This window comes from Lissotriton vulgaris, chromosome 12 (genome assembly GCF_964263255.1).
Source record: "Lissotriton vulgaris chromosome 12, aLisVul1.2, whole genome shotgun sequence".
Lineage (NCBI taxonomy): Eukaryota > Metazoa > Chordata > Amphibia > Caudata > Salamandridae > Lissotriton > Lissotriton vulgaris.
The window spans coordinates 238,761,567-238,778,551 of record NC_141700.1 but is presented as its reverse complement, the minus strand read 5'-3'; the positions used below and the strand labels follow the sequence as shown (position 1 = coordinate 238,778,551).

General features: G+C 43.8%; 1 protein-coding gene across 4 annotated transcripts in view; it reads right to left on the bottom strand.

The window, feature by feature from the left end:
* Positions 1-16,985, bottom strand: part of RSPRY1 (ring finger and SPRY domain containing 1) — a 300,486-nt gene that overhangs the window by 200,086 nt on the left and 83,415 nt on the right. For all 4 annotated transcript variants that reach the window (XM_086947733.1, XM_086947736.1, XM_086947734.1 and 1 more), the window contains exons 5-6: positions 5,191-5,317; positions 2,345-2,403 (exon numbers count right to left, since the gene is read on the bottom strand). In XM_086947733.1, coding sequence (XP_086803859.1) covers positions 2,345-2,403; positions 5,191-5,317 — 186 coding nt within the window. The remainder of the gene's footprint in view (positions 1-2,344; positions 2,404-5,190; positions 5,318-16,985) is intronic.

The following is a 16,985-nucleotide window of genomic DNA, read 5'->3' as shown; positions in this document are numbered from 1 at the left end:
AGTGGACCAATGTGGTGCCGGGTGCATTAGAAGGTCTTTAACTAAAGAGAATGATTTTGGTCAGAAAGGTGTTGCCGGTTGGAGTCTGGAAATGGAGTTTACAAGTTTGGTCCATTACATCGCGTCGAAGGGAGGTCAGTTCTTGTGTAATTTTCAGCAGAGCTCAGGGGCACCTCAGGGGATTAGTCGGTGTCAATGTTTTTTAATTTAGTGTAGTAAAAAAATAAACTCTTCACATCTGCTGTTTGGGTCATCCACTATAAAGAGAAAGATTTGTTGCTGATTTCACCTTTTCAAATATTTTAGGATGCTTTTTGGCAAATAACTTGGAATTTCAGGTTAGCTTCAAAGTTGTACTTTTTATAGGATCTTCTAGCAACATTAAGTTTCTAGGTTGGGAAACGAGGAATTTTGCCATCAGAATTATTCCATAGATCTTTGAAATATATTTTGTTCATTTGGTGCATTGCGAGTACCAAGGGGTAAATCTCTCAGCCTTTCTTTCTTCAGCAGGGCAAAGGTGTTCATAATTGTAGTCATGGTAGAAGTAATTATTGATAGCCTCAGTGTCAGAGTATCAGATCACTAATCCCCAAGTAGAGTAAGCTATGCAAAAAGGACATTTTGGCATGGTCATTCTAGTTGAACTGGATACATTCTGATGAACTAGAAGCCTGTTCTTAACTATAAGGTTCATGGTGGATATATTAGCATGAATGAGCCTCGGTATGTTGGACCAAGTCATTACCAAGGAGGGAAGAAGAGAGACAGGAGGCCAAGGTGTCACTCAGACTGTCCCAAAGTAAGTTGAAGTCCCCAAAACAAATCCTCTGTTTATGGCCTTAATTTTGTCAAAGACTTGATGAGCAGTTAACTAAAATTTGTCTGTGGGAATATTGCTTTGGGTTAGCTGCTGAATTATTAAATAAAAATCACTTAATGGTTTTCAACAACTACTCTCTGAAGCGTTGGCAAAAGTGGCATAAAATTCAATAAATGAATAAATAGAGCTGAATTTGAGAACATGTAACAGAGGTATAGAAACGTGTAAAATTTAAAAGCATGTGCAGGCACATTTTTCTGAAAAATAAAAATGTATTGTTATTGCTCTATTGTTAAACATTTGAAGATTAATTTTTGAAAAGTTGTCCGACCAAACTAACATGTTAAGAATACAACAGGTAAACTTACATGAGTTGCATGACTGGTTTTATTGGGTAACATTCCCCTCGACTAGGAGCAGGGAGTGTCGTTCCCCCCTCCAATTTTGCAAATAACTCCAAATAGAAGTGATGCCAGGGGGCACAAACTGCAACTCGTCACCCCATCTCTATACCCATTGCTGGGATATTCTGCCAAAGTCATGCTTATTCCCTTTACCCCTTAACGTCTTTTGTAAATTTGTTAAAGGAAGAACCGCGCTCAAGTGTTTTCAATCTACATAAACGTTCTATTAGGAAGCCAAGCAGATATTCCACCTGCAGTGTAAAAGCCTAAATTTTGGAAAATATTCAGTCTTCAAAATCATAATTTTCATACTGAAGAAGGAAGATAAGCCTCAGGTATAGGATGTTACAGTTACATAATTCATAGAACTCAAGGAAAAAAACGTCAAAAAGGAATTGTGGAAACACTGAGTGCATTACCCTCTGATTAATTGCTACCCTAATGAAAATCAAAGTGGATTACAAATAACAGACTTCTTGATCAATTTAAAGCAGAAGATAGGGTTTTCAATCTCAGTTTGGTTGGAGAAATGGAAACCTCCTTTGAAAATCTGAAACCAAGAAATTAATTCTAAATGCAACGAACAGAATGTTCATTGTGTTTTGGTCATTTAAAAACACACCCAATGTGTTGAATTCGATTAAAGAATAAATGGAACTGAGCAGATGTACAGGAGATGGAATAAGGAGGCCGAGACTAGAAGTAAAAGAGGGCATTAGAACAAAGAGGGATGGGAACTCCAGTGTCCCCTTGTAGAAAGGGATGAACAAATGTATTCCCTTGTCAAATCCTTCAAAATAGGGTGCATTTAGTACAAAATAATTTTCATGATTGCTTTATTAAGTAGGAAAAGGCATAAAATTCTTAATTGAAAGGGATCGGTCAGATCACCTTTGTTGGGTAGTGACATAATTTTAAAAAATAATGCAACAACCCATCATAGAATGGTAAACATGAAACCTTATACCCACATTGAACTATGCTTAAAGTTTAGACATAGCGATCAATATGGTTTCTGCCTTTAGTCAGACAACATTCAAATGAGACTACAAAGTAACAGTTTAGCAACACAAAATAAATCCTCACAATTAGGAACATTTTGCAGAGGTACACTTACCAAGCTCTCCAATAAATATTCCAGTATTCCTGGACTTAGTAAACCGATGCTAGCAGGACCTGTAAAAAGAAAATGCATTGTTTTTAAACGAAATGCACCAAAACAATTTAATCAACTGATGCAATTTGGTCTAGTAAGAAGTTGTAAAAAATGGGAATGTCGACAATGCAAAATAGGTTTTCTGTATTTATTCATTAGCAGACAATGCAAACTAAAGCCCGTAAGGATGCATGATAAAGACTCACGTGCTAATCCTGCAAATTTATCATACTGATATTGCTTTCTCTTGGTATGTGTTTCACTGCAACCGAGAAGTAGTAAAGGGTTACCCGCAAGATTTTTATTCTCCTTTAACTACTTGGCACTAAAGCCCACTAGTTAAAATAATGGGGCAAATACATGGTATACTTACGTTTTCAGTACTTAAGGAACAATTATGAAATAGAACAAAAAGAAAGAATAAGTTTGAAAATTATTCTCCTTTTACTTCATAAAATATAGTTGCAGAGACTAACTGCTGTGCTCTCACCCCCACCCTCAATATAATCTTTTCATAAAAAGGCTAGCTGTGCAAACTAAAACAGGTGATGAGAGACGATCTAGCACATTTAAAAAAAAATTACATATGTCAACAGTAGAAGAAAAGACGTTAGAGTTGAACCCTCTCCCTGTCCCTCACCATTTAAAGAAAAAAGAAAGGAAAAAAGGCAAAACAGTAAACGTAATGCAAAACAAAGCCACCACAGCAAAACTACATTAACAAAAAAATCAATTCTCTTTATTATTTTAAATTTATCACACATTCAACACTGTACGAAACTGTATTCTGTCCACAAATCAAACTCCTATGTGTTGCTATGTGACCGGAATTTATTAGGCCTACGTACACCAATCTGTTTCATGGCGGTATCAGCCGCGGTCCGTGCAGGTAACAGCGGTTGGGCGGTGGGGACGGTTAAGGGGGGGGGGGGGGGGGGGGGGGGGATTTCGAGGGACGATGCAGAAGGAAAATTAAATAATATCTATCACCTCTCTGGGTTTCATATTAATCATTGTTGGCCCCACCGTACTCGCGCGAGTAGCAAGTGCAGTAAGCAGGGACCCTTTAGAGACACTTCCCATACGCGCATGCGCTTGAGAGTATGACACGCCCTCCATTGGCGCGCAGTACCGGACCTCCTTCCGAAGGACACAGTCCTTCTTTGGGCATATTCCGTTTTCAATTATGCACTAATTAAAGCAATTGTTGGCAATATATAAGGGGGTAGGTCAGCACAACTCGACATACCGTCGGAGCCGCGAAGAGGGGAAGGCAGCTCACCAGGACTTGCAGAATCCGTGAGTTTGGTCATACAAGGTAGTGGTATCTACATTACCTTTGAGTATTAGCATCTAAGACCCTAAACCTAGCTTTTTAACATCCTGCAGGTTGCCACATTGAGCAGGAAGAAAGAACCCGCAATACTACGCTTTGGCTCATGAGGCCAGATAGCCTTTGTCCATAAGTAAGCATTGTTTATGAAAATGTCTTTTTCCCTCCAGAATTCCAACTTAGGGATGATCATGGCGATTTTATTCTTAATTCATGTGTGTCTTTGTCTATATGTATGTCCATGTCCTTTTTCTTTACAGGGTTTTTGGACCTTATTTTGGTTCTTCATCACCCTCCTGTATATTGAATAGGTCTTTTTTCTTGATCATCGAAGTCCAACTGTGATGTTATGATTTATTATGTTTTTTGTTTATTCACAGGTTCTGTACTATTAACGCCAATTGGGCGCAACAGACTTTATTCGCAATAACACTAATAGGTACATTTCACCTTTTAATTTTTGTAGAGTACACTTTTACATCTACATCCCATGTGAGTAAGGTGAGGATAGTTGTGCATATCCTCGTCCTGAAGAAGGAGTTCTTACACTCCGAAACATGTCGACGCACTTTTGAGGTTGACGTACCCTAATATGTAACAGACAACCTCACCCTGCACTCCTTTTAATGATACCAGCCGAGGGCCTAATAAAAACTTTATTATTTTTTCACTGTGTGCTCCCCACCATTGTAGGGATCACTACCACTACCAGAGTGTAGACTGGCATCAGCCAACTGGGAGCTTCAAGGAGTGCTTTCTCAGCACCTAGGGGTGCATAGCACGGCAATCCTTACAGGGTTTGGAGTTGTTGTCCCGCTCCGAGCACCACAGGCAAACTAGATGGGTGTCTGTCACAGACATCTGTCCGGCACATGAATCACAGGGCTTAAACTCTACTAGCTTATTGGAAGACATCCCTACATATTGAAAGAAACATTTTTTTTTAAAAAGGAGGACATGACAAAACGTCTAAATAAGGCAGTTGAAAAATGCTTAGCTCAGGTTCTGCACTGATGGCGCGGAAAGAAAAGAACTGATGTCAGCGCACTGGGATGTTGCACACATCACGTCAGGCGTGGATGACTATGTGAAGCCGAATTATGTCACCTATGTGTGGGCAGAGGTACTGCTTGTAAAGTTTCAGGATCCAGTCTGACAACGGAAGATTAATTCCAAGGTAAGGAATCTGTGGCTAGAAGTCTCCATCAGCGGAATTCAGCCACGGAGAAGTACTTTGTCAATAAATATATAAACATGGACACACATCCATCTACCACACAACTGTTTACCAGTCAAGCTAACAAGCTAAAACACAGACAAGCTACGTGAATAGCTATATATATATATATATATTCTAGGACTTCGAGATATGGCATTATGAAGATAATACTAGTCATATCAAGATGGAGGGAAAGTTTACTTACACCACTGGTACACTATCTTAAACAGCAAATACAGCTACGGCAAATATTACCTGCTAGTTTCTCAGCTAAGCAGCCCAGAACTGCAGCTGTGTTACGATGTTTGGCAGGATTGCATGCATCTTGGCAGGCAATGGCTCTATTTAAACGCAATATCTCCGTTAACTTCTGAAGTGCATCCTAAAATAAAGACAATATGCTTTTAAATGAGCTTGCAAATAATTCAGTCTTGCCTGTTTCAAATTCATAAAACAGATTAACTTAAAAAGAGTGGTGTTAAAGTAATCACAAACAAATCTGGCAATAAAAGGAGCAAAAGATGGCATTTAAAGGAATGTGTTAAATTACATCAACAGCAGTGAAATTCAAAACAATGGCACAAAGGTGATGAGTAAAACAAGTGTGTCTTTACTTTTTTATAAACTATTTAAAAGGTAAAATGAAAAACAACTTTAATGTTAATCACAATAATAGGTAGGAGTCTACTAGGAGGCACATTTCCAGCAATGTATGGGACATGACATGTCAGTTCGGCATCCAATCAGGGAAGAATATTCAAATTTGTAAAACAAAGGCCTCATGGAGCCAGAGGGGATTGAAATGCCCATCGTGCTCCGCGAGGCCTTTGTTCACAGTTGTTGTTGTGAATGTTCTGCAGCTAACAACGACGCTGGGGCCACAGCTGTTAGCTTTTGAGCACTAAACAGCTGGGGAAAGGGGTTGAAGTCAGCCTCTGGTTTTCCCCAGCTTAGCTGAATTTTTTGTAGTTCGCCAAGCCAGGGAGACCCAGGAGCGGAGCAGCATCCCCCCTCCCTCCCTTCAAGGGTCCAGAGACTGAGCTAGGGAGGAGAAAGGGTGGAAGATCTGGTGTGCTCAGCAGCACAGCCTCTCCCTTTTGCTTTCCCCTGCCCACTCCATGTATTTTGGAAAGGCAGGGGAAAGAGAAAGGCAAAAGCTGTTATTAGAACATTGAAATGTTGAGTTCATATAGGCTGCTGACCCATGGTCTTCAATAGATCAACATTCCAATGTTTTAATTCTACTTTATAAAGGCAATGAAAGTTCGACAAGTATGTATAGGGCACCCTCTCATGAGTCAAAGCATAAAAATGTAAGACTTGCACGAGAAAGACAAAATGTCAATCTGGCCTTTTCTGTCAGTTCCAAATACCAAATATGACGGATGAAGGACAGTATTATACAAAGTATCCTCTGGGCACTTTGTATTGCAGACGGGGCCACAGATGCTAGCATATCAACTTCTGTTATCTGGATCATGCGGTCACACGTACACCAGTGCTATAAAAAGAGGGCGTTCTCTACTTTTCATGGGATCATGATTACATGCAAGTAAGGGAAACCTCTGTGACTGGGGCCACACAGAGAAGCAGACGCAAATAAGCTGTCCAGAGGTACACCAACTGTGAGCCACCTGCAGGTCAATGCCCCTCTGAGGTCACTCCTTAGGGTGGGGGTGATGGATGGCAGTTAGAAAGGTCCAAGATCCATGGGAGCATTCCCTAAAAGGCAGGTGCAGTAATACCCTGCACAAACTAGTGGGGTAATCTCTACCCCCTCTTCAAACTGAGGCTGGTCTACCTCCATTGAAAGAGTAACCTAAAATGGCAGCAAAGTTTTTCGCTATAGCAGGTGCAAACTGTCAGCATTTGCACTTACATAGAGAACAGTGCATTTTTAAGTCGAAGTCAATCAGTCTTGGGGTCATTCTGAAAGCTGACCTAAGAATGCATTTCGACCACTGCTTACCATTGGCTTTGTAGTTTCTAACTGACATTTGCTTGCTTTCTACTTGTCGGCTTTATTGGTTTTAGGTTGTCCACCTCCTCTTTATCACTCCCTGGAATATAGCCGGTTTTCTGTGTTTTTCCACGAGTGCTCGCTTTCTGTAAATGGGCCTTTGAATTTTGCTCTGAACTTGTCACATTTGCTGTGCATTCAAAGACCGAGGTAAAATGTCCGGCTCTGTCTCCAGAGGGAGCACAGCGTTTACATTTCTTTCTCAGACTTTGAAGTGAGAGGCATTATCGTGAAAACTCGGCGTATTAAAGGAAAGGCTTTTTTCTAGCACACTGCAAAATGTAAATGTCTGTAAATGACCTGTGCAAATATATCTGTAATAAATGAGCCACTCTTGTGATTTTGGCACCCTATGATGACCCTCATCAACACCATTTCAATTGACTTTAGTGTGTTCCTTAATGTAGGATGATCCTGCATTTGCCTGCTTCTCTTCTGTTCTGTAATCTTGCTGTCTTTCAGTGGGAGCTGTTACGGAGTGGAACAGTCTTGCCAAGAGCAGAGCGTGTGGGATGTGCATTTGAAGGTGTGCAGTTGTGAAGGAATGTGTATTGTATTGTGCATTGGTGAGAATTATGAGTTCTTATTATTGGCTTTGACCATTCTGTTTTCTGACTTTACCTTGCTTTGCGGCAGTGCTGACTATTGCCTTTGACATGCTCTCATGTGATCTTGCTTTTCAATTCCATCTTGCTCTGGGCCTTTCTGTGTGCATGTCTTAACTAACTCCATTTTCATGACTGATGCGATTTTCTGTGCCTGCACGAAGCTGCAGAGCTGAAGAGGGCATGTTTTGCTTTCCGCCTGTTTTTCCACACTTTTCTGACTAGAGAAACCGGTTCTTATCAGAGGAATGTACGGGCTCCTTCTCGAAGTCATAGCAAAGGCCTGATCAGATGATGCTGTGTCCTTGGCATGGAGTGGTACGAAATCTGATGGGAAAAGGAGGCAAGGCTTGCTAGAAGCTTCGACCAACGTTTCCACTTGTATTAAAAGGGGGAGCCTCCACTGGTCTGGTGGAAGTTTGGGAGTTTGGATTCAGAATGAGAGCAGACGTGTATCTCGGATTGAACCCTATTTGCTGAGCTCTGATCCCCGGCTTTGTGAAGACTTCCCCCGGCCAGAAGTGGGCAGTGTATGCATCAGGTGATGCATTGAGTTTTGTGGTTATTGCCATTGTGATGTGAGCCAGTGGCTGTGATCGTTTGAGGTGTTTTCTTTGTGGTGTGGGAGGTGCACATCCAGAGTGATCCTCTACTCTGTATATATTTCAAATTCAAATTGCTTTATTCGACAGATTTGTCATAAAAGCACAACATAGATATTACAGCATACAATTTAAAATCTATAAATATTCCAGCTATTAAAAACAATTTAAGAAAATATTAAACATTGAAAAAACTGCTGCATAAAGTAAATCTAAGAAGTTATTATTAAGACATACAATTCCATTAAATTCACCACTAGCCCCAAGTATTTCATAACTCCAGTTCATTACAAGAAATGCAGGGTGACATTAAGGGTAGTCCTAAGAGAGCACCCTAGCACGGATAGACCAAGCCAAACCCAAGAACTTGGCTATTGCAATTGATGTTGGTAGCGATGGGTCCGTAGTAAGGACTCTCAGCGCCTCTTCATGCCTACTAAAGCTTAATAGGTTGCAAATTGGTACTACCCACATGGAGCGAGGTTTCTTGTATAATGGGCAAAAAAACAGCAGGTGCCTGACCGTTTCTTGTCTATCAAGGCACTTTGGACATACATTCTCAGTGACCCCTGTCCATTTACTGGTAAATGTCCTGACCGGAGGAATGGGCGGTGTGGTTGGCCCCGCTGACAGAGAAGGGGGTCCTTAAGGCGTTACGGGACTTGGGCATAGAAAAGATGGGGGATTTCTTCTTGAACGGCACGGTAAAGACATTGCATCAGGTCCTGCAATCCCATCCTGGGAAGACGCTGTTGCACAGTTTCCAATATCATCGGGTCCGTAGGGCGCTACAGGTGTTGCTGGGCCCGGAAATGTCGGAGCCGCCGGAGGTGCCGGAGCTTACATATGTTATCAAGAACCCATCGTCCAGTAAGTTGGTTGCGAATCTTAAGAAATTGGGGGACCGGCACAAGCAGTACCCACTCTCCAGGGCCAGATTGGCTTGGCAGTGTGATCTCCAGTTGACGATCTCGGAGGAGATGTGGCACTACTGTTGCACGAACACTAGAAAGATTTCACTTAATAGCAGACATCGTTTGATACATTTTAAGTATCTGCAGCGGGTCTATTACACACCGGAAAGATTGCACAGGTACGGTCTGCGGGAGTCGGCGGAGTGCGAGCGGTGCCACTTTCCCTCGGCTGATTTCTTACACATGTCCTGGACTTGCCCTAGTATTCATACATTTTGGCAGAGGGTATTCTCGGAACTTAGTGTGATGTTGGGGACGGAGGTCCTGCCGTGCCCGGCACTGGCGCTGCTGGGCTTTCCCAAACCACTGCCGGTGGCAGTGCGGCGCTTGGCGGATATTGCGTTGCTGACTGCCAAGCGCCTGGTTGCGTTGTGCTGGATGAGGGGACCAATTCCTACTAAGAGGCGCTGGGAGACGGATTTACTGTACTGCTGCACACAGTCAGAGGTGTATAATGAACTGCTTCCCCCGAAGAGTCGCCCTAAGAATTTCTGGGGGCTATATAGGGAATATCAGTGTGCCAAGGGGGGCGGAGAGTCAGAACCTGAGGGGGAGGAGCTGGATGAGATACAGGAGGGAGGGGTGGAGGCGTCAGAGATTGACATACTACACGTTTGACTGCTCTTTTTTCTGAGGTGGTCGCCTGGTTCCTTGTTGCTGTTAGCTGTGAGGTGGGGGGTGAGAGTCCCCGGGGAGGTTCACAGGGAGGGTGGTACTCGGTGGCTGCCTTAGTGGGGTCCCTTGCACCCTTGGGCCCATGAGTCCTTGGCTATAGGTGCATTGTTAACGCTTAGACTCAGCAGATATAGCGGGTGGGTGGGTGGACACAGGTACGGGTAGGCTGGTTGTTTGGGGGTAGGGGGTTTGTCAGGTTGTGGGTTTATTGCACTTTTCTTTAGGTAACTTGTGTAAATGGTTCCGGGACTCCTTCTGCACAGTCACACTAGCTGCATTGTATTTGCACATCACTCCGTGGTCATGGGCACCGATGCCCGGATTACCCACTCCATCCTTACTACACGGCAAAGCTATTCATGTAGAACGCTTTCTCCGTCTGCGCCGCCAGGCCTCCGGGATGCTGGCACTAAGGCTGTGTATGATGCTACGGACCATTGTGCTGGATGCTATTTACTGTTGCCGCCGGCCTCCGGGTTGTAGGCGATGAGTGCTGTGTGCTTACATCGAAGGTGCAATAAAGTACAAATTTAATTTAAAAAAAATGTCCTGACCGGTAGAGTACCAGCCCTCAGCTGGAAATACAACTTCCTGTCAAATGGTTTCTCAATGACATCCCAGTAGTGTTCTAGTGCAGGCCTGGTCTTGAAATCTAAAAACCGGCCTGTCAAGTGCTTTACTGAGCTACTAGAGCATACTGTTACCATTACCATAGCCCAGTACATCTCCTTCAAGGTCTTCTTTGACGGAAAGGGGGCGTTAATGGTATCGGCCCATAATTCACTCAAACCTAGGTTCAACAACAACCTGATCTCTCTCAACCATTTAACCTTATGAATGCAATCAGTATCAATTACGTCTTTGAGACCCTTAGCATAATGTGCAGGTTCAGCCGTACACCACAGTCTTCGCCAATATAAAAGGGGGTGGTGTTTTGCCAAATCCATTACTGCTTTCCTAACCAGGTCTAGCAGCAATGGGCACATAGGTGTACTTTTCGGGACACTGGTGACCTTTCGAAGGAAGGAAGGAATTTTCAGCTGCAGATAGGGTAGATACATTTGTAAACCCCCAGAGCTCAGCTCTGTAAAGAGCGGAGCTTAGCACTTTCATGCCATAGATCTCCATCAGTGGGCTGATCGGCTTAGAGAACAAAGATCTGAATTTAGCTGCAAGAAACCTGGCCTGTTTATGCTTTAATGTGGCCACAACTGAGAATAGGGGGGTCCCAGTAATCAGCAACAAACTGAAACAATTAAATAACAATAGAGAAACTTAATTGGCCTGCAATGTTGTTTATTCACAATGTAGGTATATGTTAGTCATCATCAATTTAAATACAAAATCACAAATTGTTCATAGTGCCCCTGGGAGGGAGGGAAGTGATATAGTGCAGGGTGGTGTAGGAATAGAATAGTGACAATATAAAAACCGGCCGAGAGGCCTTACTGTACTATGTATCAAAATCAGACAGACATGAAGGACCATTGGTTCAATACATCATTAAATAAAGATCATGCTACACATATCACATTTAATGACTGAATAATGGGGTGAAGCTAAATACAGATGAAAGATGTCGACGTTTCGATCCTCTAATAATTGCAGGCGTTAGTGGTACCCTTGCTTGGGGGTATTCATCAGGATGGGGGCGGGGCAGGCAACCTATTTAATGAGCAATGAATTTATATTTAAATTGGATGAGGTGCATAAGTCAGAATTTATATACAAACTAGCAGCCCGTCCCAACCTTGTCCGGGAGCATTCAGGCTTCCCCTACCCCCGCCTGCCCCGACCTTGCCCAGCAGCCTGTGCCCCCGCCCGCCCTGTCCCCCGCCTGCCCCGACCCCCTGCTGCCCCAGTGTGAGGTGCGTTCACCTGTGTTCGTGGTGGGGTCTACTACCAAATAGATTCTGACAGTGAATGGGAAGACAGATGAGGTGGTGATTGTTATGCCCCCGAGACTCTGACTTTTGCCTCTCTGCTCCATAAAGACACACATGCATTTATTCATTTTTAAAGTGTGTTGCAGTAACCCCAAATGGTAGCACGAGTATCTGTGCATCCCAACATCTCGTCCCCCGCCTTCATTATTAAAGCGTGTTGCAGTAACCCCAAATGGTAGCAGGAGTATCTGTGCATCCCAACATCTCGTTCCCCGCCTGGCCCGACATACTACAGCATGTTGAAGTAACCCCAAATGGTAGCAGGAGTATCTGTGCATCTTGTGAACTTTCCTCAGCCGATCCCCGTCCCCCGCCTGGCCCGACACCCGCCTGCCCCGACATTGTCCCTGGAGGCTTACCTGATCCGCCACTCCTCAGTTTACCGCTCCTTGCCTCTCTGCTCCTCACCGCGGCCCGACACCCGCCTGCCCCGACATTGTCTCCGGAGTCTTACCTGATCCGCCGCTCCTCAGTTTACCGCTCCTTGCCTCTCTGCTCCTCACTGCCTGTCCGTCGCCGCTCCTCCCCCGCGCCATGTCCGCCTCTCCACTGCTCGCACTGCCGCTGGCCTGTCCGCTGCTCCTCAGGTCACCGCTCCTCCCCCGCGCCATGTCCGCAGCTCCTCGGACGCCGCTCCTCCCAGTGCTCCTGACGTGAGCACGGACGTCACGGCCGGCGCTACTTTGGAGGGACTACTTTTTTTTAATATAAATTTTCTAAATAACGTTTATTTTTTAAATTTATGTAGCCTATGTCCTTCTGCTTGCCCTGAGGTTTTCAAAGATGTCTTGGGTGTTTGGATTGGTGGTGTACTTTTCGAGTTTACCTGGCTCAAAGGACACAGTTCTCTCTTTATAATAGTAGTATAGATAATAAAGCACACCAAAATGGCAGACCAGACATACCGGGGGTTGCTCGCCTCCAAGATGGATAGTGGACTGGAGAATAATTTCAAAGGAAGAATTGCTTCAAGTCCTACGGGTGGGAAGAATATTGTTTGGAACCCACGCGGTGTAGATTGCATCCAATAATGGCAAATAATTAACAAAAATTATTAAAAATGCACTTACATAAATTAGTGATGTAAGGTGGCTCTCAAGTCTGGGAATAGAAGGAAAGGCAACACATCGTTAATCAAGGGAGCCACCAGATAGGTGGAGTAATTTTACAGCATGCACGGGTAGAACAAATAACTTACAGGGATTAGCGTTGATGGAGCCGCTCAAGTTTGGGGCAGAGTCCGGTGAACCCATAGCACGCATCGTCGGGAATATACCGTCTTGTGGGGAGAGATTTCAGGAAACCGTTATATCGAACCAGGGTGGTACCGATAACATAGGGGGGTGGGGGTGGGGGGGGGGGGCGTAATAGCATAATTATGCAGAACTTACCGGGGGCAGAGTGAATCTGTCTGACTGCCGACTTGCGTGCAGTAATGGCGATCGGCTAGTTCTTGTTTAGCGGGTAACCAAGGCAACCCCACCACGTGACCTCAGAAGGTACGTGTGGCCATAGTAGAAAGACTATATTGTATGCATTGGTGGAACAAATCGCCTGATTGAAAAGTGATCTGATAAAGTCACCGAAAACACATTAATAAAAGGTCCGTTGTGTATATATATATATATATATATATATATATATATATATATATATATATATATATATAGATATATATATATATATATAGATATATATAATTGGGCATATTATTGTTGTAAATTAATTAACAATTAGAACCTGGGCATTGCATAAATCAACATTCAGTACAAAGTTTCATGAAAACAATGTGTCATTGCATAAAGATAATATTGTTATGAAAATGTATTAAATGTCATATAAAAAATGTGGCGTACCTATCAAATGATGGTACCCCCAATTCCGCCAGGGGATCTTGGATTACCATCAATAGGGGCCGTATTTACTATAGTCCTACCAGGCGAGTTATTGATTAAGCTAGAAACAACATCAACCGGATCGCCCAAGTTTTGACCAGAGAAAAGGGGGTTAGCAGCTTTCTGGACACATACTGGGATTTGGTGACTAGGAGTGATTTGATGGCAGTCGCACTCCTCTAGACCAGATAGAATGTCATACCTATTCCCGGTACAAACGCCAAAGCCACACCCAGGCCCTTGGACAGACCCACTCCTTCCTACCTGGGCATTCCAAGGACCTAGAGAAATGACTGGATAGAAATAAGTTAACAGGAATGGTTTAATAAGGGAATCCGTACCATGATAAATCCCAACTACAAATGTGCTCAACAACTCTGGTATCCCTAAAATTGATGATAATACTATCCCTCTTTATAGTTTTACATCTTGACCCAACCCAATCTACCCTTCTTGCAAATAGGATTTCGGCCGATACCCTAGGGGGTAGAGACCGATTCATATTGAGCCAGTGAATACACTTATTTTTCAGATCTGAATAATCCTTTCGTTGGCCTGGTCTTAGTGAAGGAACCCCCGTCAAAATACACACATATGGAGCAGAGGCCGGGGGAAAGTCTATACATGGAAGACAATCTAACGATGGATCGTTGGGCACCCTTTTACTACAACCTGGATGTTGGATCCCCAAGTTAGAGCCATCCACCCCTGATCCTTTACCACCCGGCAGCCGCACTCCAGTGATACCACCCAAACTGATCCGAGGGGTTGAGTCACTAACAGACATGGCACTATTACTTCCCGGTACTGCTACCTGCATTGGCTGCATTGGAGGGTTAGAATTTGAGATAGCCTCAAGAACTCCCACAGACCCTTGCCACAACTCATGCCAACCACAGACCAACTAATATCTTTAGCCTTGGCCCCTGCAGCTTCAAGGGTTGATAGTCTCTTTTCGATGGAGTCCAGTCTATTGTAGATCGGAATAAAGGACCTATAAAAAAAAGCTGTTCTTGTTTGTCTTACGTTTCCTGTGGCCAATCCGATAGTGTGTCCATTCTGGATGGCGTCACTGAGTCCGTCACGGCTACCATCGAGGACAAAACCTCTGTACTATTATTTGGAGATGTAGATATAACCCCCGGAGTTTCAGCTAGAGCATTTGTCTTCTTACTTTTAGCTTTTCTTCCCTTATGGGCTGCACCCCCACGCTTCCTTTGGTCACCGGTATTGGTTGGACTGATTTTACACCTCTCGTGGGGCGGGCCCTTACAGTACTCTCCATGGGGTCAAGCACAATACTACGTTCTAAGGAGCCAGTTTGTGCGTCCTGCATATTGCCTTGGGTGGGACATGAATGGACAACCTCTCCATGGGCTCCATGTATAAGAACAGAATGGGTACCGTGGTTCACTCCAGCACCTTCACTTAAAGGAGCATCAGAGCCTGAGATAGAAATAGGAGATACCACCCTAGCCAGCGGTCCTACTGAGGACCTTTTATTGAACGCAGGATCCAATTTTTCTCTGTGCGGTCAATTTCATGGGCTATAATTGATAAAGCTCGTACAATAAATTGGTCCAGCGTTCCCATGATAGTACTAGTAGGGGCCATTTTCCCTCCCTTCACAGCCTTTGAAGACATTTTGTGGCACAAAGTATAATCTTACTACAGTTAATGATCCAATGGGGGAGCCCTCAAGCGGCAGACAGCCTATATACAGGTTGCAAAGCGGTCGTGGGCCCCCAGTAACGGATATGAACCAACCGTGTTAAGTCGTTGAAAGGGAGTGGCCCCGTCCAGTACTCTAACCGATCTCGAACGGGCTCAAACGGGCCCGCCCAGCGCGCGCCCGCACGCGTCCCGTGCAGCGGAGGTTTACCGTGAATTTATACGTCAGCAGGCGCAGGTGAGTGAGGGCGGGTGCTGCAGCTGCCTCCTGGGACTAGGAGTCCCTTCTTCGTGCTCCTCTGCCCAGCAAAGAAAAGGAAACCATTCCGTGGACTGACGCTGCGGCTCCCACGAAGCAGGAGCACCGAGGTGAATTTGTAGCAGGCGCAGGTGAGTGAGGGCAGGTGCTGCGGCTGCCTCCTGGGACTACGAGTCCCTTCTTCGTGCTCCTCTGCCCGGCAAAGAAATGGAAACCACACCGTGGACTAACGCTGCGGCTCCCTGTATATATATATATATATATATATATATATATATATATATATATATATATATATATATATATCTTTCTGATCTCTTGCAGGACGTCCAGTGTATCTTATCTTAGATCAGTTAATCGTGTTTATTAATCAGTATTATAGTTTGCTCAGTTATTGATTCATGCCATTTAGATTATAAATTTGCTCAGTTATTGATTCATGCCTTTAGATTATAATAAGTTTGCTAGACATATTTGAATCTTATGCATTTGGTATCTGGGACAGCCTTTGTTTAGAGAGTATTATGTAATAAACCCCAAGCCTTATTCTAAAAGTGATAGAGTCTTTGCATGTTGTTAAATAAAACTACTTTTCAAAAGGTGCTGTTTGTTTTGTGTTGAAGTCTTGCTGTGCCTGGGGTGGTAAGACATGCTCAAAAGTGTATATTATTCAAAGGTGTAATTATATATTTGCCAAAAGAATCACAAAAGAAGTGATGCAGCTTATGAGTAAGTAAGAGGAAAAAAAAGTCGCAGAGGGGGAAAATCCATGTGTGCATGTCGATTCTGGGGACAGGAACATGCTGAAAGTGTAATGGCCTCTGCACTACGCTCCATGTCTATGAGGACATGTACTGTTAATGAGTGCATTTGCAAAATCCTAAAGGATCCATGTACATCATCAATCGCATGACCACCCACATCCCCCATTACATTATTAAAGGCCAAACAATTCTTCTTTTTCATGTTTACCTGTTTATAGTGGACATGCTAACTTGTTCCTGGTGTTTCCTTTGCAAGGACTCCTGTAGGTTAGCAGTGGCACTGCAGCCTTAAACTACAAGTATTGTGCTGGAAGGTATGCACTGACAGCGAGTGTGCCTCCAGTAGCTTTTGGTTTCTTCTCTTGTTTACAAGTTTATGACAGTACTAACTCCGCCCTTTCAAATACTGTGATGTCACTGGTGATAGGATCTGATGTCATTACTGATGTAATTTGTGTCGACTGGGATGTCTTTTGTGACGTGTGGGGTTACGAGCAGCATATTGAGAGGACTTAATTTGAGCAGGTGGTTTCCACACCGGCACTTAATTGTCAACACTAGCACTTATGACAGGCTGCCAAATGGTGGCGTTATTTGTCTAATTTAGAGCCAAACACAACAACAGTTGTTTATTAATTC